This window comes from Lepisma saccharinum, chromosome 2 (genome assembly GCF_977018435.1).
Source record: "Lepisma saccharinum chromosome 2, izLepSacc3.1, whole genome shotgun sequence".
Lineage (NCBI taxonomy): Eukaryota > Metazoa > Arthropoda > Insecta > Zygentoma > Lepismatidae > Lepisma > Lepisma saccharinum.
The window spans coordinates 32455478-32483070 of record NC_139230.1 but is presented as its reverse complement, the minus strand read 5'-3'; the positions used below and the strand labels follow the sequence as shown (position 1 = coordinate 32483070).

General features: G+C 39.3%; 1 protein-coding gene across 3 annotated transcripts in view; it reads right to left on the bottom strand.

The window, feature by feature from the left end:
• LOC145983987 (uncharacterized) overlaps positions 1 to 27593 on the bottom strand; it is an 86028-nt gene that overhangs the window by 47485 nt on the left and 10950 nt on the right. Inside the window, exon 1 of one of the 3 annotated variants that reach the window (XM_083117237.1) lies at positions 7511 to 7636. The exons of 1 other annotated variant lie outside the window; for it this stretch is intronic. In XM_083117237.1, coding sequence (XP_082973363.1) covers positions 7511 to 7535 — 25 coding nt within the window. In that variant the 5' untranslated portion in view covers positions 7536 to 7636. Of the gene's footprint in view, positions 1 to 7510; positions 7637 to 27593 lie in introns of those variants that run through there. One more of the 3 variants, XM_083117238.1, reaches the window with a different exon arrangement.

Here is a 27593-nt window from a genome sequence, read left to right as displayed (position 1 = left end):
TAAAACACAAACTCAAACCAACACCAACTCAAGTTAGTCCTCTCTGACTTTATGTGAGGACCTGATAGAGGCGGAAGTCATTGACACCCAATTTTTGAAAATGACAATGAAGAACAACAAAGTACAGCTAAAAAGATATCGCCAAGATTATGCATTTTCTCCAATGGAACCTTCCTGGTGTAAAGGGTGACACAGTACACCACGGTAAAAGCTTGTTGCATACTAACGAAGGTTTGGCGCTGGACTCAGAAATATCTCAGAGTGTGTTAATTGCCTAAGTAACTCAGAGAAATAAGTCAAAGTGTGTTTCTTGCCGAAACAAATCAGCTGTTGTTATTTGCCGTAGTAAATCAGATGGTTTAATATAAACCAAACCAAACAATACCCGGTCGATATTCCGAGAGAATCTGTGCATCAGACACATGTTCATTATTGGAAATATCACTTGATATCCTATCTTTCTGCCAATTGTTGATTCCGTGACAACAGTATTTTGTCCATTTGCATGCCAAAAGAATATCGCACTCCTTTCTCGGAATTCTCCAATGAATTTAAGAACCGTCCTTGAGCAAAGCGGGCCACTGACCGGAAGAGAATAAAATGTAATGCAATGAGGTTAGAGTTGTAGGTTAGATGTGGCAGAACTTATATATATATATCTTCCTCATCCGCTACTTAGCCTGAACCACTTTGAATCTTGTGCTGAAACATTGTCTTGGTGCGGCAGTACACACTTTCGATTGATCAGTGCAGGATATCGAGCATGCCGACCATATTGAACCAGTTGACTGAACAATCACAATTCCACAAGATGAAGAACAGGACCTTTTGTTTGAACCTGCCGCTTTGAAACACCAGATCTACCACTTTGACTTAGCAGGATTTTCAATAAAGATCCGTTTCTTGTCTGCCGTTAAAATGTAATGTCCAGAAACGGTTATCGTTTGAATTTCGAAACTGTTTATTCCAAAGAGTTACCGTCCTTTAGGACTACTGGTCTACCGATTCAGGGTAGGGGTCACTTTTCAAGATTTTCTGCTCTGGTGGATGGCGAACTGGTGTTGGTGGCAAACATTATGTGAAGGTTCTAACTCGGTAGAAAATTTGCGAATTCTGGTTGAACAGCTTGGAGCTGTACTTGGTTGTCAATGAACTAAGGCATTTCATAAAGACGGGTTATCGTGCAGGCCTGTGTCTCCGTTCTTGAACAACATTGTGGATTGCCAGTCATTCCAAAACCTTTCACATCACAAGTTTCCTCGACTGACGCCCTTGCAAGTCTCTGCGGAGTCACTTTGACGCTGATGCCTGTATATTCGCCCAGTATGCTTCACTGCAAAAATAAGCAAACAGGAAAGCTGTGTCGCGCTTTCCACACTGCAGGAATTCTTCGAACGATGCTTTTACTATGTCCATTTCACTGTTTAAAAACGACTGCCAAAAAATGTCCGATTTTGAAAGACGAAGGAGATATAAGCAAAGTTAAATTTTAATCGCTTTACCACATATCGCAACTCTTCCAGTGTACCAATGTGCAATAAAATATTGAATGCCTCCGATATTCTGTGCACTCCTGACTGAGCAATATGATTCACTTTCAACCACGGTATCGCTTTCCGAATCCGATTCACTGTTGAACGATAATGAAATTACAAATATTCGATAATTAGATCTAACTTAACTTCGTTCTCCCGACAATGTTTTTTTAAAAATCCCTGTCCATGTACCTTCTTCAGTTTTCTTCTGTCATGCTGTCCATCGTCTCCCGAAATATTTTTTTAAGACCAGAACCACTGTAGATTATTTATTAAATTCCACTTATAGTCTTCTTACTTATCTCCGAATTAGTTTTATGGGAATGAGTTGAATTATAAATGATGGGAGTGTTGCAATCCTATGACTTCTTCACATCCGAGTATAAAGATCTACCATACCGAAAAACTTTTAGAAACACTACGAGGACAATTACAGAGCAAACAGAGCTGCAGACACACTTTCCTTGTCGCACACGTATTATTTTTTGAATCACTGAGGTGAAAAAGGCGTAACATGTAGGCCATTGCTCCTGGTGAGACGGTACAGGTATGCACTTTGCCCTACAACCACTTCCCCTGGATTTCGAAAAAAAAAAAAAAAAAAAAAAAAGAATTTCCGGCACTTGTGCGACATACAGACCCAGCTGACAACAGGCACTCTAAGGTAAAAACACTCCCTGACGTCCAAAGGACAAATGATGTGTGCAGCGTGTCGCGCCACTTTCCTGTGAGAATACAACTTTATTTCCTATGGCCACCTCCCCGATGGCGCAGTCGTACTGTCGTCGCCTTGTAATCAAGGGCTCCCGGTTCGATTCCCGGTGGAGGCGCATAGTGGTTCGGATCCCACTTTAAGCTGCAGGTCCAGTCCCGATTAGCCTTACTGTGCATAAAGTGGACTTAAAACACCAACTCAATCACTCAATCAATCTTATGGTTCGTGCTGTAGTAAAAATGTTACAACCATTCTAGGCGACGTCTCTTGTATCGGTTACCACTTTCTGTAAAACCGCCCTTTAAAGTTACAGATAATTTGCCTTCTGTAGATCATTTTGTAAAATCGGGTTTGAGATGAAATCCCATGATACGATTCGCAAGAGTATTACAATTAAATACAGCAATTAAAAGTTTTGGACCGCTTACACAATTGATCATGGAGACCCAAACAATATATAGTGTGTACAGGAATTTTAAGCAGGGATCATAAATCTTTGTTATTGGCACACCCTTCATAAAAATAAAAGTCAAATGCAGGAAGGTATAGCAAAATGTAGAACTGACAACTAAAACGAAGACACCTTTGCTCGTTACACTGTTATGTCCCATCGTTCGAAAACTTGGACTCGCTACTGTAAAAGATACATGTAAATGTGAATTTCAAATCACGACTCTTCCTAATCATTCAAGGAGGACAATTTCTTTTGCGGTCTGCGCCATTTTTGCACGACAATATCACCGAAGGATAAAAAGAAACTTTACCAGTCAATATTACGAAGTTCGTTGCATGGTGAATCGGAAGTCTCTCGAAGTCGGATAACAAGGTGGATTACAAAGAGAAGTGTTTCTTTGCCAACAATGAAAACGAAGAAATAGGCTTACCAGTGAAGAAGTTACACGACGTGTCCATGTTCCTTGACATCGCCTCGCCGTAAAATATGATTTGTGAAATAGAGCTGAACTAAATCTTCAAGCACCTGGTGAGCTTCATATCCACCATACAAATGGTAATATTCTAGGACAAAAGTTACACTCAAAGATTGCAAGTCAATGGCGCAATGATTTGTTGTAGTAATACAAGTTGGCTTTAACCAATCACAGACCAGATGGTTAATGACATGAATTTGCGTTAACATCGTATTCCTGTGTTTGTGTCGCAAGCTGAAAATAATAACCTCCAGTCGAACTACAATCATCTATTGTTTATGAATTCCTTTAAAATTAAATATCATCCATTGCTTATACTTGACACGTCTTAGAAATTGCTCATATTAACAGTATTAAAGTACGGATAATTACGTCAGAAATACTTGCTTGTCAGTTAACTTCTGTTGTCTTTGAATGCCATGTATATTACATACCATTCCAAACATGTGCAAATGAAAAACATCATCGCATGAACCACATTTGGTCCCGTGACAAAATTAAATGATATTACTGGTGTTCCTTCTCTGCTCTGAAGTTATTTCTTTCTGTTTAGTGTTATTGTTGTTGATTTGGTGATTTAAATCCACTTTATGCACAGTAAGGCTAATCGGGAGTAGGGATGGCCAGATCCGGATCCAAAGAGATCCGGATTTTTCGGATCTGGATCCGTTTGGCTATTCCACATGAGCGCTTCTTTGGAAAGTAAGAATGTCTTTATAACATATTGTTACCTGCTAATATATATATACTGGGTGATTTTTTTTGACCTGAATCATTTGAATATCTTGAAAAAAAATCATCCTACAAAAAAATGTTCCAAATAAAAAGTTGATAGTTTGGAGGGGGGACGTTTAGTGGTGCAACAAAAGAACACCCCCTACCCCTCTTGTAGGTGGGGTGGGGGGCAACTTTGAAATTTCAAATAGAAACCCCTATTTTTTATTACAGATTCGGATTTTACGGAAAAAAATACATAAGTTTTGTCTGAAACATTCTTTTCGATTCGTGATAGATAGCGCTATAATCGACAAATTTTCATTTCTTGAATGTTTACACTTTAAAACCAACGTATTTCATTTCGCAATTCATTTAAAGTCAAAAAATAAAACATTCTCGTGCATGAACTTTGTACTAATTCTTGACAAATCTTTTGAGATTTCATTAAGCTGGTAATTCGCCTATTTACAACATTTAAAAGTTAGATTCGATATTTGTTTATTTTTTTTATTGTTGTGTGAAAGATGCTTAAGAAAGCTACAACAGAAAAAAAAATAAAACAATGTCAAGAAACAGTTCCTTTTTAGACTTTTTCTGTTAAATCATTGTTTGTTTTCATTGCTTTTTAAATCACAAGAATGGTCCGAGCGATTAATTTGACTAAGCTGTTGATACTTTTTAATATCAATGGATGTATTAACTGTAGAAGAGAAAATTGAAATGGTTCTCGTGTATGGAGAATCTGGAAGGAATCTCTGTCAAGCTGTCGTTGTTTATGCTCAGCGTGTTTCAGACAGGGTGCGTTCTTTCGCTTCGTTTCAACGTACAGTCAATCAATTTACTACTGAAGGAAGTGTTAAACCTAAACAAAGGACCCGTCGAAGAACAGTTACTGGAGAAGAAAATGAAATTAATGTGTTAGCTGCTGTGGCCCATGATCCTCATGTCTGCTCATGAAAATTTGTCGATTATAGCGCCATCTATCACGAATCGGAAAAAATGTTTCAGACAAAACTTATGTATTTTTTTCCGTAAAATCCGAATCTGTAATAAAAAATAGGGGTTTCTATTTGAAATTTCAAAGTTGCCCCCACCTCACCTACAAGAGGGGGAGGGGGTGTTCTTTTGTTGCACCACTAAACTTCCCCCCCCCCAAACTATCAACTTTTATTTGAAACATTTTTTTGTAGGATGATTTCTTTTCAAGATATTCAAATGATTCAGGTTAAAAAAATCACCCAGTATATATATTTAGGGTGTTTCGTAAGTTCGTTTACAACGCTTGGGAGATGATTGTACGAGTGAAAATAAGGTGGAAAGTTCATGTAACGAAATTCCGGAAACGGCTTTGTTGCCGAGTTATTGATGTTTGAAAACGTGGGAAAATGATTTTCCGAACTGAATAATGGCAAAACGGGTGGAGAGAAGTCGTCGGTGTTGGGCGGTCCACTAAGAAATTGGGTACGCTCTTGTCAAAAAATCACGCGGCAATGTTGTGTAATGTCGGAGCAAGGGATTCCCCAAAGGAGGCGAACGAAGATGTTGACGGGAGTGGGGTGGGTGTGCGTTCTGCGTGAGCTGGTATCGACGAAAATTAGCATTTGTTGAATGGCACCAAAAAACAAAGAAAATTTCCTGAGCGAAGGGCGCCATGACGTTTTTGCTACTGTTATCCTCTGCTCTTCTATTATTTTCATCGAATTTATCTACTAATTTCTCCTGTTTCTATTTTTAAAATAATTCTTCCATTAAAATATTTTTCCATTTTCGTCAATTTTTCTGTTGCTAGTTTCCATTTTCTTCCATTTACTTAAGTAACCATTAACTTCCATTTGGAACGATAACTTCTTAAATATCTCTATCATATTGCTTGCATCTCTATCTCGCTTTTCCTTTTTCTTACCTTTTTTTGCAATGTCCACACACATATCCTTCTTCTCTTTCACTCAATATTATAACCTTCTTGATACTCTCTCTCACATCCAATTACAGGTAATACAAATAATAATTTCTTGTGTACTTCCTTCTTCGCACCAGCAACTAGGAGTTTCTCTTCCCTTACTTAATTTATTTTTTCATCTTGTTCTTTAAGTTCACTTTCCACTGAATTTCCATTCTCCATTTTCTGTTGTTCTGTTTTCTATCTATTGATTCACTATCTATGCCGCGAGCAGGCACTACTAAATAATGGTGTATCTCCTACATTGAGGTGCGCCTTCATTACCATCCCTCAATATGCATGCAATATCTCAGGATTATGGGCAGTGTGGGTTCAGGTGGTATCAGCTCCCGAGTCCTTTCTTCAATTTCAGCTTGAGGTCCAAGTGGATCCTTGCTATATTGCTAGAGTGCGAGATCATGACCTCTGGCTTCCTCTAGAAGGAATTCCTTTACTAACCTACCAGCACACAGCCATTATATGTCCGAGAAAATATAATCTTAAATGGTAATTCTCAATACACCTGCAGCGACGAGGGATGGTAACTCTGTACCTACTTGAAATCAGCACGAGGTGAGAATCCCCAAAATTAAAGATCTGCTAGGCCTGTTTAATTTGTCTCAGGTGATCCAAAGCGAGTCTTATCTTGTATTTTTATATAATTTTTCTTAATTTTTCCTCATACATTCATCCTTTCCTGTATAATTCCTGATTATTCACCTTATATCTATCCAATATTTATTTTAATTTTGTATCATTTATCCTTCTAACAACGTATAGAAATATTGCTTCAAGATATTATCTTCTCTTTTCATCTATTTAAGTTCGCTGTTCTTGTGGCTTGTAACAATTCATTATATATATATATATATATATATATATATATATCCCTCCCTACCTAAACTCACTCACTCACTCACTTACTTGACGGTTCTTCCTGTTTCATATGGAAAATATTGCTACTTCCTTCCGTAGTACGTCAGGACTAATTCAAATAAGCATAGTATATTAACAACGTTCCAAAATTCTTATGGAAGTAGAGTGCAACAAGAGGATATACACATATTTCAGGTACAGAAACTGAGTTCACAAAAAAATACAACCCTAATCTAAATCGTAAAGTTAAAGAAACGTCGGAACTCTTCAGAAGCGACTGAAATTTCAATAACATGATTTTTCTCGAAATTTGCAGCCGACATAGTAGTGCTTGCAGTTAAGCAAGAGCTTCTTCCTTATTTTCGAATTGGAGTTCGATTTCATGGCAGCATGATTTCGACTCACAACTATAGAGTTAATTTTATTTTTGGTTAATTGCAACCATTATTTGACCCCAAGTTATAATAATAAAAGCGACGCATTTTGTTTCGCACTTCAGTGCAGATTAGCCTATCAATCACGGAAGCAGTATTTAAGCCGACTTCATAATTTATTTTCAGTGAAATGAATCAAGAAATCAAGGAGCCACGATTTGAACTGATTGCTCTAAGCCTGTTACATTAAGATTCATCCGTTCTCAACATCTAAGTTAACAAAAGTGGTTGACGTAGTTGAGCTGTAACTATAACCGATCGAAAAATTAGCAACGAATGTTTAATAAAATATTAATACGTTTACAACAGTATGTATATTTGGCATCACGTTTATACTGAATCTGAAAACGTTTAAATACACTTACCTACTTGGGAATTATTACGATTCATGTATGCTCCTTGGAATCACTTCCTGGCAAAATGTCGCTGCTAAATTAAAGCAAAGTCAACTATTCAGAATCTGGCGAGCTTCAAGTCCGCACCACAAATAAGATGTCTTAGAACAAAAATGAGGAGTTTAAGGGTTATATCGGATATGACGCAATGCATTACTATACATCGCATATCACGTGACATTCGTTGTACCAATGAGTGTCCACATATTTCGTCGTACGTATTAACAATATCGACGATTAAACACCTTCAATCGAAGCTAACACCCATTGTGTTTAAATTCTTTCCCTTTTACATAATCCCTAAAAACCATTCACAACACATGTACTCATTGGTACAGTGTGAGCCTAGAAAGCAATAAACACGACAATTAGGTAAGAATTATCAGCAATTTCAGTTCATATCCATTGTCCACGAATTCCGTTCCTTTTGCATATCAGCTCAAATGAGCAATAAAATTGCCTGTTAATCGTGCCTTCGAGTAATGACTACATATCCATATATAGAAATATATCTGATGTTCTTTCGACATTATTTTTGTAAACTATGCGTTATAGATTTAATACTTTTATGTCATTTTTGTTAATAAAAAACAATGATGTATACGTTTATTTTATTTTGTTCTAAAAGCATTTTATGTCAACTTAGAATGTGATGTTTGACGAATAACTTGCCGTAATTTGTGAAAGGCGCAATCTGTGCAAAACTAAGAGTTAGTCAGAACTTTGAATTTCCGAAGTTTAAGTTTTAGTGTCTACTTGGAACATATCTGTTGACGATCACTTTACACAAATTTTGGAAGAGTGTATAGCTTTTCCTATGCTGAAGCGAAACTAAAGATACTTTTGACTGAAAGATCTTTTGGTAATAGAGTAGGGTTTCGACTTGAAGTAACCACTGTCTCAATAGCTATTTTTCACTCAACTAGTGCAAAAACATTTATCCTTAAGTTTTGATCGATTTTTTACACATTTAATTTCAAATTTTACAATTTTTTTTATTGTTGATAGTTTCTACCATTTATGTGCTACACAGAGAACGATTGAGTACTCCAACTTACTCTAAATTATTGGAGGGGCCGGCCCCGTGGCGAAGTGATTAGCACATCCCGCTACGACACCAGGGATCCAGGGTTCGGATCCCGACCTGGGCATGGATGTTTGTGAGTGTCCATTCATCATATCATCACTCATCCCCATTTTCGCAAATTAGACAAAAGAGGCACAAAAAGCGAAGTAAAATATAGCAAATCAATCAATCAATCAATATAGCCAGAGGGAGTAAATGTTTCTCGTTTAACAAAATTTACTTTTTAAATGTTATATTGAGTTCCAATGTCGTTTGTAATATTCAAGCATCAACATGCAATGCGCTTACACTATAAACATGTTAACTATTTAGCAGGGGAAATAATTAACACTTGGAAATAGCGACAGTTTCCGTGTTAATATTTTGAATTGACCATCAAGGGATTTAGATTTCTATTTCCGATGTGTGGAGATATTTTACTATAGTTCTTTTCCAGTCTTACGGCGGGCGCCCTATAAGCTGGCAAGCGAAGTGGGGAGCGGGGAAGCGACCAATCCAGAGCGGTAAGAAACGCAGCAGCCAGTAGAACGAGGTTCACGTAGTACATCTTTCCGCCGCGTCGTGTCTGTCGGCGCCACTGCTGTTGTCTGGTTGGTCTGCGGTGTAATTCCCGCTCCCCACTTCCCTTGCCAGAACTTGGACCGGCCGCCGTAAGAGTGGAAAATACCTTTAGTACAGCTCTCACTCTCGAGTGAGGTAAAGCGGTCTTAAATCAAAATTTGACCAACTTTGAGTTTATTTTCCTAAAACGAAATTCCGAGATCCTCACCGTGGAATTTGAACTCAGGATTACGATTTATGCAACGATCTCGATGTCCTGAACCAGAATATATTGTCTATGTTCGTCAGAGCAATGATATTCCACATGTTGACGTTTTTTATTTCATTTTCAAAGACTTGTGTACACTACATTTTTTGATATTATGAGAGGAAACTTACAGTAATGTAATCATAGTCACTGCTAAATTTTGGCAATAAAATCTTTGAGTCCATTAGTCCACTTTATGCACAGATAGGCCAATAGGGACTAGACGTACGGTTTAAAGTGAGATTCGAACCATTATGTGCCTCCACCCGTTATCGAACCCGGGATCCCTTGATTACAAGACAAGTACGTTATGACCACTCCACAATAAGATCTTCAAAGATAACGCGTGCTTTTGGAGAGATCAGGTGCTAAGGAAAACAAGCTATCATTCTTTTTACTACAATAACGCCCATAAATTAAGGCAATGCAGCTGAACATGCCTGAGTGCTGTTGCATTTGAAGTCAGACGAAATGCTCCAAGATGGCAACACTGATCGGCAGTGGCTCGAAGTAGAAAATTGATTCATTTGTTTCATTTTACTTCGCTTTTTTGCCACGTTTGGCTAATCGTGAAGATAAGGATGAGTGATGATATGATGAAATTTAAGAAGGGCCACTCACTAAGAACACCCATGGCAAGGCGGGGTTCAAACCAGGAACACCTGGCGTCGTAGCGCGCTGTTCTAACCACTCCGATACGGAAGACGGCCGTAAGAAGAGAAGATAACAAAGGTTACCGATTTTTTTGTGGAGTTCAAACATGTGAAACTTTTCATGCGTATTCTAACCATGCATGCAATGCATGAGCATTACAGTAAAAACTCGCAGATAAACAATGGCATGACCGAACTATGAAAACACTTGCATGCGGTGTACGCAACTGTCTATCGATCGCAAGGATGAGGATGAGTGATTGATTATGCGGTGAACTTGATGAAGGGACACTCACGAAGAACATCCATGCCCAGCCCGGGATTCGAACCCGGAACTCCAACGTCGTAGCACGCTGTGATAATTACTCCGCCACGGAGGCCGACAAGATTTCCTTAGATCAAATGGTTGACAACTGCATATTTGTCAATAAGTCCTCGAACTATTACTCTTCATAATTATGCCATAATCTCTATTTGATTTCAACTATACAGTTTAATCATTTATAAAGTTTTTAAAAATTATGAATGTATTTACGAGTAAAATTGCTTTGATCGCGTTATCGACTCTTAAAAAAGGAATTTACTGGGCCACGGTCTCACAAAGGTTGAGAAACCACTGCTCTGCAGAATACAATCACAAGGTGAGATGAAGCGACTATTCGCAGTCTCGCAGAAACAGGTGCGATTTGGGGACAAATGAATTAGCGCGAAAAAAAATATACCCTTCTGTAGGAGTTTAAAATGCGTGTCACTGCTTTCACTGTTTATCAATTACGCACACTCGCAAATACACACAATCACACACACAGCTACTACTTCTGCACATTGCAACATGGGGAGAATCTGGAGTTAGGATCCCACACATTCTAATATGGGCCTTTTGTGGAGATGATGTGATCAGAACCACGCTCCAGACGCCTTTACTGGTGCACATATTTTAGAGACTGGGTGAGCGACAGAGCCGCTCCATACAGGGACATTCTGGAAAAACTCCCACCATAAAGTAGCCACAACGGAATTCGAACCCGAGTTTCCCGCCTGACATTCAGACGTCATACCGAGTAAGCCACCGCGAATGAAAATACGAGATTTGACCATTTAATTCCCAGAGTGGCTCTTGGAAAGCACATTTTTCTTTCCTGTGCACTAACAGCTGCTGTCGCCTTCGAAATATTCTCGTTTTGGAGGTACACACTTTGAGAGACGATGTACAATTACGGACACTTCTGGGTTGTAGCAATCTAATTGACTTTTAATGATATCATTACAACCCAGAACTGTCCGTGACTGTACGTACCTATTGCCGGAGACAGTCTTGAAAATCCTTTTCCTGAATACCTCGCAGTAAAGTCATCGCGTTAGGTTGGATGTCAGGAATGTCAGCAAAACCTTGTATTTTCAAGGAAATGTAGTTATTCTGGAAAGAGTCGGGTGAATAAGGTGGTCCATTTTTGTAATGGATTACTTAGACCAGTGTTTGTCAACGCGGGGCCGTTTCTCGGTACCGGACCCTGCCGTCAATTATACCAGGCCGCGAGAGGTTCTCCTGAAGTTTGCGACTTGCGTCCCGAGCAGGATTACTATCTGGAAAGATAGTCTTTGGATCGGAGTTCACGCCAGTGTTTGTGAGAAACCAAAGTCGCTGAGAGGGAACTTCGCCACTTACAGCCTCTACATTTGAATTATTTTAAGCGTGGGGCAGTTCTCGAGTCAACGCCGGAAGTGTAAAGCGACTTGCAGCCCGAGTTGGCAACCACCTGGAAAAATGGCCTTTCGTTCGAGTTTCGACTGCGATAACAAGAAATGCTTTCAGGATAGTGTCGGTGAGCGATCAAACGATCTATACTTGAGGGGGGCGTTGCTTATCGCCTCCAAATTTGGAGGTTGATGGACGGGTACCACGGTAAACTTAGTTTGCGCAGCAATTTTTGTTAACAAATATATTGAAGTGGAAATATTCTGAATAATTAGAATTTTAGTGTGTTCAAAATGGAACATGCCAATGAAGACCAGCACTTACCAAGTTAATTTAATGATATTGGCCAGAGGAAACTAAAGATTCCATTAGATCCAGAGGCCAAGTAATTTAAACCAAGATTTTATGTTTGATTACAAGCCTACTGTCGGATTAAAAATTATAGATCTAGAGTTTGGACTCCAATTAAAAATTAACCAGTAGACCTACAAAAAAACGAGTTACATCAAAATTTAGACTATTCAATTCTGCAATAATCTATGCTAACCAATATTTTTTCTAGTATATCTTCATTTTTTATCGTCGCGGGAACAAAAAAAAGTACCGCTTTTTTTTCGGTTTTCGCTCTCTTTGAAATTCTATAAATAAAACACGGTTGGTCCGATCGTGATGAAATTGTATTATGGTGCAGACAGAAAGGTTCTAAACACAATTTGTAATTTTCAGATTTTAAAAAAATGTCAAAGAACCGTTATTTTTAATTTTGCGAAACAATTTTTTCTTGGTATTGGGTAATTCTTCAAATACAATATTTTCATCATTCGTCGCCAGGAAAGCTTCAAGTCTTACTTAAATATTGGTCCTGTTTTGAAGCTCCTTCCATCTGTTCTTAAAATCCATTATCATTATCAATGCATATTGCGAAACCGATTTTATACAGATTTTTATTCAACGGAAAAAAATATATATGGGACGCGGCAACACGGTACACAGCGATGTCCGTTGAACAGTGGAATTTTCGGGCTTTTTTTTGCACACCTTACTCCGTTGAATAAAAATCTATATAAAATCGGTTTCGCAATGTGAATTGACAATGATAATGGATTTTTAAAAACAGATGGAAAGAGCTTCAAAACAAGACAAATATTGTATTTGTAAGATTACCCAATACCAAGGAAAAAGTAGTTTCGCAAAATTGAAACTAACGGTTCTTTGACAAATTTTTGAAATCTGAAAATTACAAATTGTGTTTAGAACCTTTCTGATTGCACCATAATAAAATGTCATCACGATCGGACCAACCGTTTTTTATTTATAGAATTTCAAAGAGAGCGATCGTTTGCAAAACCCGAAAATAGCGGCACTTTTTTGTTCTCACGACGATAAAAGAATTGAAGACATACTTGAAAAAAAAATATTGGTTAGCATAGATTAACGCAGAATTGAAAAAGCTAAATTTTGATGTAACTCGTTTATTTGTAGGTCTACTGGTTAATTTTTAATTGGAGTTCAAACTCGAGTGTCTATAATTTTTAATCCGATAGTAGGCACTATAGAACTAACACTCTCTATGATTACGCCATATTTATTTGTTAATATTAAATTTCAATAGTACATATTAATTTACGTATAAAGTTAAAAAAATAGAAAACTATTTACGAGTAAAATTGTTGGGATCGAGGCATCGACTTTTTAGAAACGAATATACGGGCTCACGAAGGTTGAGAACCACTGTCTTAGACTGTAGGTCGCGAACTCGCAACACATGCGTAGGAGCATTGTCATTGTGGAGAATCCTTTTTTCAGGCCAGGGTTAGGGATCTTCCTCCGACAAAAATTCTCGTAAGGTTGTCAATGAACTCATAGTGAACTATCCCTTTGAGATCAAAGAAACATTCGAGTTCAGCGAGACATTCGTTCTTTTTTCGGCCAAGGTGAATTGTAAGTTTTCCACTTTCTTCTCTGGCGTTTTGTTTCTGGATCGTATTGCAAACGGCACATTTTATTACCGGCAGTGATTCTATTAAACATCTCTGCATTGTGTTAAATATTGGATGAAATGTTGAGTCGACGCTATTTCAGGTCATCTGTCAAGACACGAGGCACCATCTTTGTGGATTTTTTTCTCACCAACAACAAACCACGGACACGTAAAATTCCTCTGTCGTTCGGGAACAAACGACTCATTTGGTGTGTGGCTCACGTAAACGCTAGTTGGAACATGTTGAGCATTTAATAAAAAGAATTGGTGCGAATGAAAATATACCTTTTTAGGATTTAAAAATTAGTTTGTTTGACATAAAAAAGAACACATATTCACAATCTCGACCATTTGTGGTCATGTGATCAGAGCCATGCTTCGACCGCATTTAACCTCCTATAATATACTCCCTGCCTTGCCTTCAGGTACCCCCTTGTTAGAGGCTGGATGAACAACAGATCCGCTCCATGAGGGCCATTGGTGGAAAATTTTCCGTCTGAAATCAACCATCCCGGGAATCGAACCCGCTTCTGCTGCGTGGCAGTCAGACTCTCTACCGATTGGACCACCCCGAGAGTCTGGTTATTGGTTATATATATATATAACCCCCCCCCCACTGTTGCGATTCTATTAAATATTGGTAAGGAGCAATGAGTGTAATTTATTCCATTCTTCATACACACATCCTCTTGCAGCCAAGCAGTTTAAGCCGGCGAACGGCCTAAACGTAACACTTACCCATTGTGCAAATATCAGATATGGCTAGGTATTGTTGCTACAGGCTTCATGCAAGTATTGATGACTTTCTCGTGCATTTTTGCCACGGGCCACCTGAATTTCGATCCAAAAGCGCTGTCTTACCTTGGCAAACATGTTTTAGGGCACTAAACAGAATGGTGTTTGTTTCAACCTCCTACATACACAACAGCACTCGCTGCACCGACCATGATTGATTGATTGATTTAGTTTTATTTTACTTCGCGTTTTGTGCCTCTTGCCTAATTTGCAAAGATGGGGATGAGTGATGAAATGATGAAATTTATGAATGGACATTCAGAAACAACCAAGCCCGAGCGAGATTCGAACCCGGGACCCTTGGCGTCGCAGCGCTATGTGCTAACCACTCGGCCACAGGGTCCGGCGCTGCACCGACCACTTTTGGTATTCCACATACGTATGTCCTGTAAGGAATGTGGTTGCTCCTCTGCCCAGATCCTACAATTGCATCTCTTCCAATATCTTCATCACTGAACAAGACATTCTGCACATAGCGTGGCAGGCTATGAAGTCCTCAGTTTCAATTTGCTGCGCAACCATGGCGTGTGCACGTAGAGGGGGGTGGAGGTATGCGTAGGCACCTTCTAATGTGCCTTCAAAAGATAACCTTTTAGAAACTGCCTGCCATTAATGAAACTAATATAATGTTAAAAATTTTGTCTACAAGTTTTCTTTCTCTCTAATGCGAGTCCATAGGATTTCTCCAGTTTCTTCTGCCACACTGTCCTTTGCTTCCAGAAACAATTTTTAAACACCTGAAATATGGAAATTGATATTGAACTTTGCAACTATGAACTATGTAAGTCTTGCCCCAATAGTTCTATGGGATTGAGTTCACATATATATGGTGTGAACATATATGGGACCCTAGCAACAGGATGGCCTGTCCACATTCCAACGTAAAGTCTGTCTAAACCGAAGAACTCTGATAAGCACCACTACACTGACTAACATCACCACAACAAACACAGCTATCGCACTCGTATCCTATTGTGAGAAACACAGCACCTGTAAGGGAAAAAATATAACATGCTGACCATTGACCTTATCAACAGAGGTGTGGGACATTTTTGTAACGGCGGTGGCCGGATCGACGACGTGGTTCGTTTTCCCTGACACAACTCCGTAGTTCCGTCTGCTCCTTTGGCCGGGAGCTTGTACAGTCATGTCTTTTGCTCTACAGCCACTTTTCCTGCAGCATTGAAAGAGCATTTACCGCACTTGTGCTGCAAGCAGACCCAGGCAACACGGGATACACTAAAGTAAAAACTACTTCGTACGGACGTCCAAGTGACAAGCGAAATATGCAGTGTATCGCGCCACCACGTTGTGAGATGGCAAATTCATGTCCTATTGTTAGTTTACACTTGACATGGACAATTATTCCTGAAAAAAGAACGTCAGTGCAGGAAAGATGGCAAGATGTACGACTGACGAACAACTTCCCTCCTCGTTACTGTCATATGCCATCATACGAAAATCCTGTAACCGCCACTCTAAAAGAAATGCATAAAAATATCCGAATCTGAAATCACTACCCTTCCTAATCACACAAAGACGACAGACAGCTTCTTTCTCTGCCCGTCCCATATTAGTGCAGCACCAACACCCTTGATTGGAAAGAAACTTTCTGCGTGAATATTACAAAGTTTGTTACATGTTGATTTTGAAATCTCTCCAAGTCGTATAACAAGGTTGATTTGAAAGAGCAATGTTTCTTTGTCAACTATGAAAAAGAAGAAATAAACTTACCAGTACGCAGGTTAACAGGACTCTTCAATATTCCTTGATATCTGCTGCAGACGAAGCTTGTGAGATAGAGCTGAGCAAAGTCTTTTAACACCTAGTAAGCTTCGCATCCACCACACAAATAGCAATGCCGTAGAACAAAGGTCACGCTTAAGGGTTGCGACGGAAACGACGCAATGGCTAGAGTTAGTGACGTATTATGTCTTGAGTCAATCAGAGATCAGAAGCTCAGTCATACTTATTACAATAACAACCCATTGTCTATGGTAGTCTGGTCAACTGATAACAACATCCTGCAGTTCCTTATAACATCTACTGTCGCCGGCCCCTGTGGCGGAGTGGTTAGCACATCGCGCTATGACACCAGGGGTCCCGGGTTCGAATCCTGGCCTGGGAATGGAGTGTCTATTCATCAATATCATCACTCATCCCCATCTTCGCAAATTAGCCAAAAGTGGCACAGAAAGCGAAGTAAAATAAATCAACTCATCTACTGTCGTCTCCCCGATGGCGCAGTGATAGCGTAGTCGCCTTGTAATCAAAAGGTCCCGGGTTCGATACCCGGTGGAGGTACATAGTGGTCCGGATCCCACTTTCAACTGTAGGTCCAGTCCTGATTAGCCTTACTGTACATAAAGTGTACTTAAAACACCAACTCAAACAAACAAACAAACACACTTCTACCGTTTATGAATTCCTTTCTATTTACATGCCACCGATTGAATATACTTGACACTTGTTAGAACAATGGGATTCCGTAAGCTTCCTCATATTAACAACGCCAACGTACAAAACAATTACGTAAGATATTCCTGTTTACGAGATCATTAGTATTGTCTGAATACCATTTCTGTTACATATCCAGTTTCGCCCGTTTTGTATTATTTAATATTTGTATTTGTTCATAGAAAATGCTGTAATATGGTTGTAAGTTGAAGAATAAAATTTTATTAAATCGGATCCGCGGTTCTCGATTTCAAAGCAAACATATGAACAGACAGGCACACGTTGTCCTCTAAGTAGGCCTTTCTGGCACAATAAGTCTTTCTGGAAAGGCTGGTGAAAATTTAACAAACTTTTAAACGTTCTCCCCTTTTCAACGTACTGCCCCCAGATACTCATATTACTAGGTGCTAGGCTTGCTCAGTCTCGAAGAAGCCACATAAATCTGTGAATGCGAGGTATGAAGACGGCCTCCTCGTGCGCACAGATCATGAATACAGCCACTAGCCACTTCTATCACTTTTCTGTGGCGAGCCTTCACCCTAACTGGTACTATTGAATAGTTCGGGTAGGTTAAGTTCTTCAGCAGCATCACAAGGGCTCCCACTTTACGGATAAGATTTTGAGATGGGAGACCAGTGTTGAGGAATTACACTGGGTAGCGGACAGCGTCATCTATGTTTAGAACTGTATACACATACTTGTACTTCATTTACACCCCTTTCTAATCATTTGAGTATGGTTTCATGAATTTTACCCGCTTTGTTGTTTCGTGAAGTGAGTATGGCAGTTTCCCGAAGGTAGCGTATGGACTTATTGCTGATACCTGTAGAATTAGGGTAAATCTGGGCAGTGCTACTAAGCCAAAGCCTGCTGTGATAGGGGTCTTTCCATCGGACTCAGGATAAACTCCATTCCTATATTGAACTGCCTTGCATCTCTCTAATAAAATGGCGGCGGTGCCAGAGAATGCGACAACAAAGACTCCTTCCACGATCACTTCTTATCTTCTGCAGAAGATATTAATAATAAAAGTTATTCCAGTACAACATGGAGAATCCAAGGAAAATATATTTCCAGTAGTACTCGATACCGCCAATGGCCTCTGATAAAGAACAGGCTGATTATACAGCATGTAACAAAAGTCCGGGAACACTTTAAAAAAAATATTGTAGCCAAACGAGTAGCATTACAAAGTGAAAAAGTACATCATTTCAAAGAGTAAAGTTGTAAGTTTTTTCTCATTGCATGTGTTACTTGTAGTTCCATATATCGTCGCTAGGTGGTGTCATAGTCAAGATGGGGCTTTCTGAAGCTGAGAAGGCTTTCTGCGTGCTAGAATTTGACAAATCAAAGAGTGCAACGAATGTCCAACGAAAATTTAGGATGAAGTACGGGAAAGCAGCACCAACCAGGAATTGTGCCTGTTTACTTTCCCATTTGTATGAATTGTTGCCTCGTCCGAAAAAAATATCAAATTCACAAAAGCATCATCTTTGACTTGCAATGCACAGCAAAACTGGAATCGCTTGTCTTTGTCTTTAGGACTACACTAACTGTAGTCTGTACGGTTTCATGTTTAGTTTTTTACGTAAAACCCACCACACAGTCATTGTTGACATTTCCAACTCACGTGAAGTTCTGTGTATAGATTTTCTCGGACTCTTTGTGAAAGCTCCTATCTCTCGCTCAATGTCATTTTCACTCACACCTGGCCGACCACATCTCTTCTTGACTCCCAAACACCTAGTTTCAAGGAAAATTACTTCGGTTTTCTTACACTTCTGGCTAATCGCGAGGATGATGATTTATGATAAGATGAAATAGATGAAAGGACAGTCACAAACACAAATGGGCAGATCACAAAATAGGTCCACAGATCGGATGTGAGTACAGACGCCAGAGCCTCGTTAGTCTGCAAAATACAGCCCAGAATGTAACGTGGAAGAAAGGCTTATATTTAGTTGGGAGATTAGAGTATATTGCTTAATTTATGCGACAATCATGAAAAATATGGAACAAATTCTTTACAAATGGAAGAGACACCAAAAGGTTACAATAAGTAATTTGTATGTGTGAAACTAGCGTCGTCCCTTGGAGAGGAACAAGGCCTAATGCTTCATGGAGTGAAGCAACCTTGCAGCAAAACCATTTGAAATATAATTTTAGCGTTTTAGATTCGGAGAGCAAGTTATGCCAAAATTCGACATTTACAGTTGCTAAAGTTTCAACTGTCCGCCTTTATTTGCTACTACTGACGTGCTTTCCAAAACGAAATAACTTGTTTTTTCATGTGATACAATTTCGTATGCCCTATACATTAAACATTCAAGGATGATTACAGAAAGTATGATAAACCCCGACAATAGTGAAGAAATACTATTTGGTTTTTGTTTATAATTCAAATGAATGATTTTGAATATACAATTTTAATAATATTATGAGTTTAACTGAAAAGAGCAGTGCTTCTTCGTTGAGGCTTAACAAATGATTTTTACTTGGCTAATAGGAGTGTTCCAAATTGATACGTGTAGCCGCCTACATGAATTTTTGTATTTAATTAATGCCTGTTAGAAAAGTTTTTAAAGTATTTTTGTTCATTCTGCATTAAACTTTCCTCGCATAAAAACATAATTTTTTACACAAAATAAAATTAAAAATTGCAAAAATAAAGGAATATGTGCAAAATGAACATCGAAAAATCGAATTTCATATTCACATTACTTCCACTTGCTTAATAATCGTGACCTGACTGATGCAGAAAAAAGAAATGCTCAATGTGGTTCAATAGAAATATGCCTAGAGATTGAGAAATCAATGTTAACTTACTTAAACAAATTAAAAAATTTAATTTGAACATTGTAGCTACCGTATGTGGCAATTCGTCTCCTGTTCACACCTTACCTTCATACAAATGTAGTTTCTCTTCTTCATAACGCTTTGAAATTCTTAGAAACAGTTTCAGTTACTGACAATTTCCACGCCAACGAAAGAAGTCACCCATTTTCCAAAATGCTAGGTGAAAGAAGCCTAGTCATGAATCGAAGTTCTTTTGCATGCCATATGGAAGTAATGTGTATATGTTTTTATTTGTTTCTTTGGTTTTTCTTTCTGTAGGTTTTGTACTCCCACTTCTGGAAAAGTGCACTTTGGCTGTAGATAGATATTGTAATACATACTTGTAGTCACAGAAGTGTTAACTGATCACACGTTTTATGCTTCAAGTTTTAAATATGAAATATAATTAATTACAAATAATAGATGTTATACCTCGCCTTATTTTGCTACGATTTTCGCTTTCTGATTCGGTAAACTAATGCAAATCCAAAGGCAGCGAAACTTCGTACACGGTGATATTGTGAGCCTTTCTCGTATCGACAATATTCGTAAGAAAAATATGCACGGACCCATGACAAGAATGCAATTTTATTGAAGCATTTGTATTTTTCTAAATACTTATTATTAATACTTCTTGAATATTTTTGGGTGGGCGCTTGCCCACCCTCCCCCACCCGTCGTGCCGTCCCTGCTTGTATCATAGACCCAGCTCGGTTGCGTAAACATCCTGCCTGTTTATATAATTGATTAATTGATTTGGTGTTTTAAGTCCACTTTATGCACAGTAAGGCTAATCGGAACTGGACCTACAGTTTAAAGTGGGATCCGAATCACTATGTGCCTCCACCGGCTATCGAATTCGGGACCCCTTGATTACAATGCAACGACGGGGAGGTTCTGCCCGTTTACAACATCCTTCAGATGGTTATAGCTCTCACAAGTGCCTGGTTATTCTTGCTATGTAATTCAATCTATTCGACACACATGGCGACAAAAATGTAGCTAAAGAAAGAACAAAAGTTCAGAAAATGGTTAATATCTGCTATCCTGGTCATGATGCAATGAGAGTAGAACTAGCTGTATCTTCCCAACATTGGGGAGTGACTGAGCAGCCAGGATTCGATGGTGGTGGCACACTTCTGTCCTCGTCCGCGTCTCCTCAGGGAGACAACCTGTGACAACACGGAGATCTCAAAGAGATCACAAATAGATCATAAAAAGCGCACAACGAGTTCGACAGACTACGAGTGATGCCACGGAGAGAAACGATTCCGCTGCAAGGCCAGCAGAAGCCTCGAGGATTAACGAGGGTCTGGTCAGAGGCACAACTCAGACCAGCCGCGGGACCGATAGTCAGCCTCTCGATCCAGCACCGAAGCTTTACTCGGGAACCAGACAAGGAGTTGGTGTTTAAAGTCCACTTTATGTACAGTAAGGCTAATCGGGACTTAACCTACAGTTTAAACTGGAATCCGAACCACTAAACTCCGTACCAGCTAACTGTCGATCAGGCGAACGAGAACAAGTCTCTGCGCAAGTAGTGACGCGAGACGGCTCCACCAATGAACAGTGAGAGAAACGGGATTGTGTAACGGGCGACGGGAGTTACCCGATTTCCTCCTTCGCTATGCAGCGTTGCAAACTTTTGAAGAGGATAATACCGATCGCACATGGCAAGCCGACCGTATTTTTGTCTCCAGGTTCGTACGATTGGTTTAAGAATTTCTTAAATGTTAGGGATAAAATTGCAAGAGCAAATTTTGACAAACCGTGCATTTAGCGTACGGACTAAGGTCTGGACCGTACGTCCGTACATGTACGGTCAGGCGTACGGTTGGCAACGCTGCCCTTTCACCACTCGATTTCCCTCCTCCTCCTCTGCCGATATGCGCGGCCCTACTCTACAGTTAGCTGGGACAAGGTATATGTGCCTGTACCGGGTATCGAACCCGGGACCCCTTGGTTACAAGGCAACGACGCTGCCACTGCCCCATCGGTGACGTTACCAGGCAAGGAGAACGGCAGCTCACACACAAGTAGCTGCTCTCGTTATTGAGCTCACCCGCTCATTTCTCCTTGCAATTTTCATTATAAGTGGAGTACTTTGTATTAATACCAGGATTACACATTGTATTATTTAAGAAGTATTTTCATTGTAATTTGCTATATCTCTGACTCACCGCCCATTGGTCATCGGGACCTACCCTCCAGGACAGAGAGTGAAATCCGGTACGGCCAAGAAAAATTACGCAAGAAAAATGTAACTTGCTTCTCAACTACAAAATTATAGTCTAGTCTTCAGTACCTAAAATAAACCCCGTGCGCAGGACACATGACACTCGCAGAGCGAATGAAAGAGCTAACTAATGGTTGAAACGCAAATGTTCACTGTTAGTTGTGTAAAACAGCACGTGATTGCACACTTCTGGGTTGTAACGTCACAATTCAAAGTCAATGATATGGCTACAACCCATAAGTGTTTGTGACTGTACAAGGACCAGCAAGAGCCAAGAAATTCCTTCACACTGACAATGGCAAGAGAAGTTGAACGCAGAGAGTAAGCATATCAACCGGAAGTGAACATCGATTGTTTTCCGTTCCTGTTATTTATGACAACAAACAGTTATTATACAGCCGACTGGATTCGTCTAAATGACCTCGTAAGGTCACGGGTGGTCTTTGACTTCGTTAACTGAAGTCAATTCTAAAAGATCGACACATTTGAAAAGCTTTATATTGACTATTCAAACTTAGCTTCTACTAGCTACTAACCAGGGGCGTAATGCTGATCACTAGCTCCACATGCTCTACTGTTCATGCATTCATGGCGTGGTGCAAAGCTCAGGGGAACACTTTATTTACTTCTTATGTTTTTATATAAGTCTAATGCGTTATATTATGTTCATTAGATTGCATTCACCTCTGTTAAGAGGTTTTTTTTAACATCACGTACTACTATTATTTTAAATATTGTAAAATTAAAATGTAAACAATAATTTATTAAAAATAGAAAAGTAGCAGAACATTTTCAAGTTATGTTATTTCTCTCATGATAAATATGTAAGATAACTGTAAACATTCAATAATTTTGTTTTGGATATAATTTTTAACAAATTGTTTCTAATTTTTAGGTAAAGCTCAGAGACTTGTAATATGGTTCTGTAAAGGAGATTAGACATGACCGAATAAGCTTTTCGCTGTAGGTTCGTAGCTTTTAAATGGTAAAAAATTCAGAAGCACTGCACTAGACAAACATAATGTTTCCGGACCATAACAGGCACATTTCAGCTGAGAAAGTAGTGCCATACGAGACAACACCCAGGCTTTGTTTGCGCTTGCCTAGAAATGAAGTTGGTAGCAGTAACGTGCCACTAATACATCTCGCGGTAGGTATTTTCGAAAACATTGTCCTTTAGGGAATGGGAAATTATGGTAATTAATGTCGCTCCGGAAAGTAAAAAGGATTTCGCCTACAATTACAACGAAAGGACAACACCCCTTTTGCGAGCTAATGCCGTTCGTGTCACGAATGCAGAAGCATTGATAAGTCTATGCAAAGCTAAACCCTTCACTATGGTTATGGTTACATGTTCCTTACACGCTTAGCTGCCAGAGACTCTACGATACTTCGTGACGAAAGAGAATTATAAATAGAACTTCTTTGTGTGTATGCTAATTTCTTCTCTCCCTAATGGGCCAGGTTTGGTAATTCAAAATTCGTCCGTGCATTTCGTTTCATTTTATTGCAATGAACTAACTTTGGCCTAATATGCATAACGTACGCATTTTATTCCATGTTCAGCCACAGTCCCCGGACCTGAATATCCATTTTTGGCAAATGGGAAAGTATTGAAAGTCCGTTAAAATTTGTATTCCGGGAACAAATACTCAGATTTTGCTGAAATTTGCCACATTTGGAAGATAGACGTTCATTCCTTTTGATGCATATGATTAACATTCTTTAACGACACTTCAATAACGATGAACTCAATAAGGGCACAAACAACAACAGTAAATAATAAAACGTAAAGGTTAGAAAATAAACTAGGCATAACAGGTACTCCTCCCAAACAGCAAAATAAAATTGGCCCAATGAATATGTAGAACATTTGCTTTTCGTAAATTTAGTCCCTTTTGATTGGCAATTCCATGTTATGTAGTAATTCCTTATTTCCGGGAGAACAAAGAATTTGTTTGAAGTTAGAAAAAAATTCCTTTCCTATTTATTGTCCAAGAGCTCAATAAATTAGCTGCATTGTGCTTAACGTCCTCGGCCACATAAGAACTAATAAAATATTAGAAAACTTGAATACAATATATCTCTTTATTTTTGGTTCAGCCCAACCTATGGTTTCCTTTTAGTACAAGATCCCCTTCTTGCAGTGTATAGCAGTGAAGATTGGCCTTTGGGTTCTTATGAGTTGGTACCGACAATTTTCAGCACAGGTGCTAGCAACTGGCCAAAAACTCGCCTTGGGCCGATTGGTCCCATCACCCTCGAATTAGTCTCCTTCCGTACGTACACACTGGTCCCAGCGATTCGGCCATTTTAAATGCATCCTGAAGTCGTGTTCCTTCAGGGTATCCAGCATAATCATCTAAGCCGTGTCAACCCGGCGTCCTTTCAACATCATTTTTAGTCGAAAGAAAATAAGAAGTCGCAGGAGACACAGGGGACCGAGTCAGGCGAGTTGGAGACGACAGTCGCGTAATTTCTGGTCAGAAATTCCTTGTTGAAAAGGAAATGTGAGACGGTGCGTTGTCGTGATGCAAAGGCCCGTTCTTTTGTCACCAGTGTTCGGGGCGACGTCTTCGCACATTTTCACGCAGCCGCAGGAAGAAACACAGTAGTAGGTGGAATTGACTGTTTGGCCTGCTGACATGAATTCCTTGTACACAATCCAATTGATGTCAGAGAAAGTGATGAGCATGCTCTTGACTTTGCTCTTCACCTGTCAGCTTCTTTGGTCTTGGTGAGTTTCGACTTTAACATTGGGAGGATTGTTGTTTTGTCTCAGGGTTGTAATCGGAAACCCAGCTCTCATCGGCAGTGATAACCCTGGACATGAAGGTTTCATCGTAGGAGGAAATCTGACGCAGTTGCTTACGGACGGCAACACGCTGAGGCTTTTGATCACAGGAGAGTCCAAGGCACAAATTTGGCGCTGATACGATGCGTGTCCAATTCAGCAGTCAGCGTTGGAATATCCCATAACCAATCCCCATCTCATCAGCAAGATGATGAATGGCTAAAATGGCTAGACGTCGATCTTCACGAACGATGTTTTTAACTTTGGCAACAATGTCGGTCGTTGTGCAGGCTTCCCTGCGTGTTCGTTGTTCTCAACGGATGTCCTACCTGATTTGAACGGAATGTACCATTCTAACACCTGCTTGCAGCTTATACTGTATTCCCTGAACACTTGTGTAGGCCATTGTCTCCGTCGCACTTTTACCGATATTTGCATAACATTTGATACACACTCGCTGTTCCTTTCTCGGATCCATGGCAAAAACACCACACACACCACAGATACGATTCCAAATAAAATGACGCAAACGGTCAGAGCGTTCACCTAGCTGCGTGATATTTTGTACACTGACTCAAAAGATATGCTAAGTGTTAGTAAGACAGCAAGAAAGCAGAGCAGTGAGGAATAGTGAACAAGTGGTGGAATTCATAAAAGGACTTAAGTTGAATGGGAAGAAGACAACAATGCTGAGACGTGAAAAGTATGTTCCCAAGCATCAAGAGGAGACACGTTTTGGACATTCTTGGAAAGAGAATGGGACAATAAATTATAAGAGAATGGGACAATAAATTATATGACAATGGGACAGTGAAAGGGTAGTGAGGAACAAGAAACCATTTGGAATAACAGTCACAGTAAAATGGGGGATAAAATAATGTTAATGAGTGAAGGACTGAATATAGGATCTAGCCTAAGCCCAGTATTGGCTGAATTGGTCATGAATGAATGGGAAAAGAAAGTGGTCGAAAAAGGAGGTGACAAATTAATTCTGTTTTGCAGATATGTGGACGATTTTTTTGGCATATGGAAGGGTTACAAAGAGGCAGCTCGACATAATACAAGATGAAGAAAGAGGCATATAGCTGGAACTCGAAATAGAAGAAGAAGACAAGATAATCTACCTTGATATATTGATGAAAAGGAAGAGAGGACAAGAAATTGAAACCACTTGGCATCAGAATAAGTGTGTAGCAGGGGTATTCTATCAGAAAAGAAGTGATTTAAGTGAGATGACAAAAATAAATTTTATAAAGAATGTGGAGGACAGAATGGAGAAAATATGCACGAAAAATGTGAAGAAGAAGGCAAAATAAATAGCCTATGGAAACAGCTGGAAAAGAATGGCTACAAGAAGGAGGATAGACTGGACATAAACAGAAGAAGGAAGAAAAGGGGCAGAGGAGAAGAGGAAGAGAAAGGAAAAGAGAGGTGGTTTGGCATAAGGAGTATGGGGAAGACACAGAAAAGATATGCAAAGTGCTTAGGAAAGCGGGCATTAAAACTTACAGGAAGGGAGAACGAAGAATCTTAAAAAAAGCGAAGAATGCAAGCAAGAAGAAGGAAAACAGAGAAGAGGAAGGGATTTTCTAAGAAGTGAAGTGTAAAGAATGTCAGAGTGTGTACATAGGAGAAACGAAAAAGACTGAAAGACAGGTTGGAAAAAATAGGGATGATGTGCGACTTAAGAGAGAGAGAAATGCGATATTTAAGCACACGAGAGAAACAGGACATGACATAGAGTGGGATGAGGCTAAGAAGATAGGAAGAGAGAAGAGAGTACTAGTGAGAAAATGGATGGAGGCCAAGGAAATGGAGAAGAAAGGTGAAGAAGACACAGTGAACTGGAGTTTGGGACTGAAGATAAACATAGAATGGAAGAAGGTGTTAGGAAGAGTGGAAAGGAAAGCGAAGGAGGAGAAAAGAAGGAAGAGGAATGAAGAAAGAAAGGATAAGGAAAAAGAACGTATGATGAGGAGTCCAACCACGTTCCAGGTGAAAGGAAATGTTTATGTAAATCGCCTGTCAGGTGAAACAACAGTTGACAGGAGAAGGCCACCTGCTGGAACGCATGGAAAGGAATGTTCCAGATAAGAAACTTTCTAATAATATTGTCTCTGGAGGGGAGTGATTTTGTATGTACATGTAGGCTTCCTGTTTTGTACCTTATTTCATTTGTATTTGGTACAGAGACTGAAGAAGACCTTGCTAGAAGGTTGAAAAGTAACGTTTAGATTATGTTTAAAAATAAAATGAATTCTGCCTTGGTCAGCATATTGAGTTTTTTGTTATCATGGAAACAATGCTTAATGGTGGTATAACTCCACTTTTAAACACTTTATTATGTTAAATATTACAGGATTCAACAAACCACAGAGTTGACAGTCGGAAATAGTTTCCACTTTATACATCAAACAAGATGAAATACAACTTTAGTATAGTTCTATATTAAGTCAATACTTTAATCAACATCAACATAGAATCATGGGTGACGGGATCAGCGGAAATGTAATTTCAAAATAGTTGCAAATTTTAATTTTTTAGATTAATATACTTATATGAAATGTTATATTTTCATATGCGTTCTACATGACCAGATGTAGTAGACTATGGAATGTCCTCCAGCAAATTTGATGAATTTGAACAAACTTTGTCACTATGACCAAGTAGATAAATTTTGTGATTATTTTCTGTGAATGATGTAAGCATAA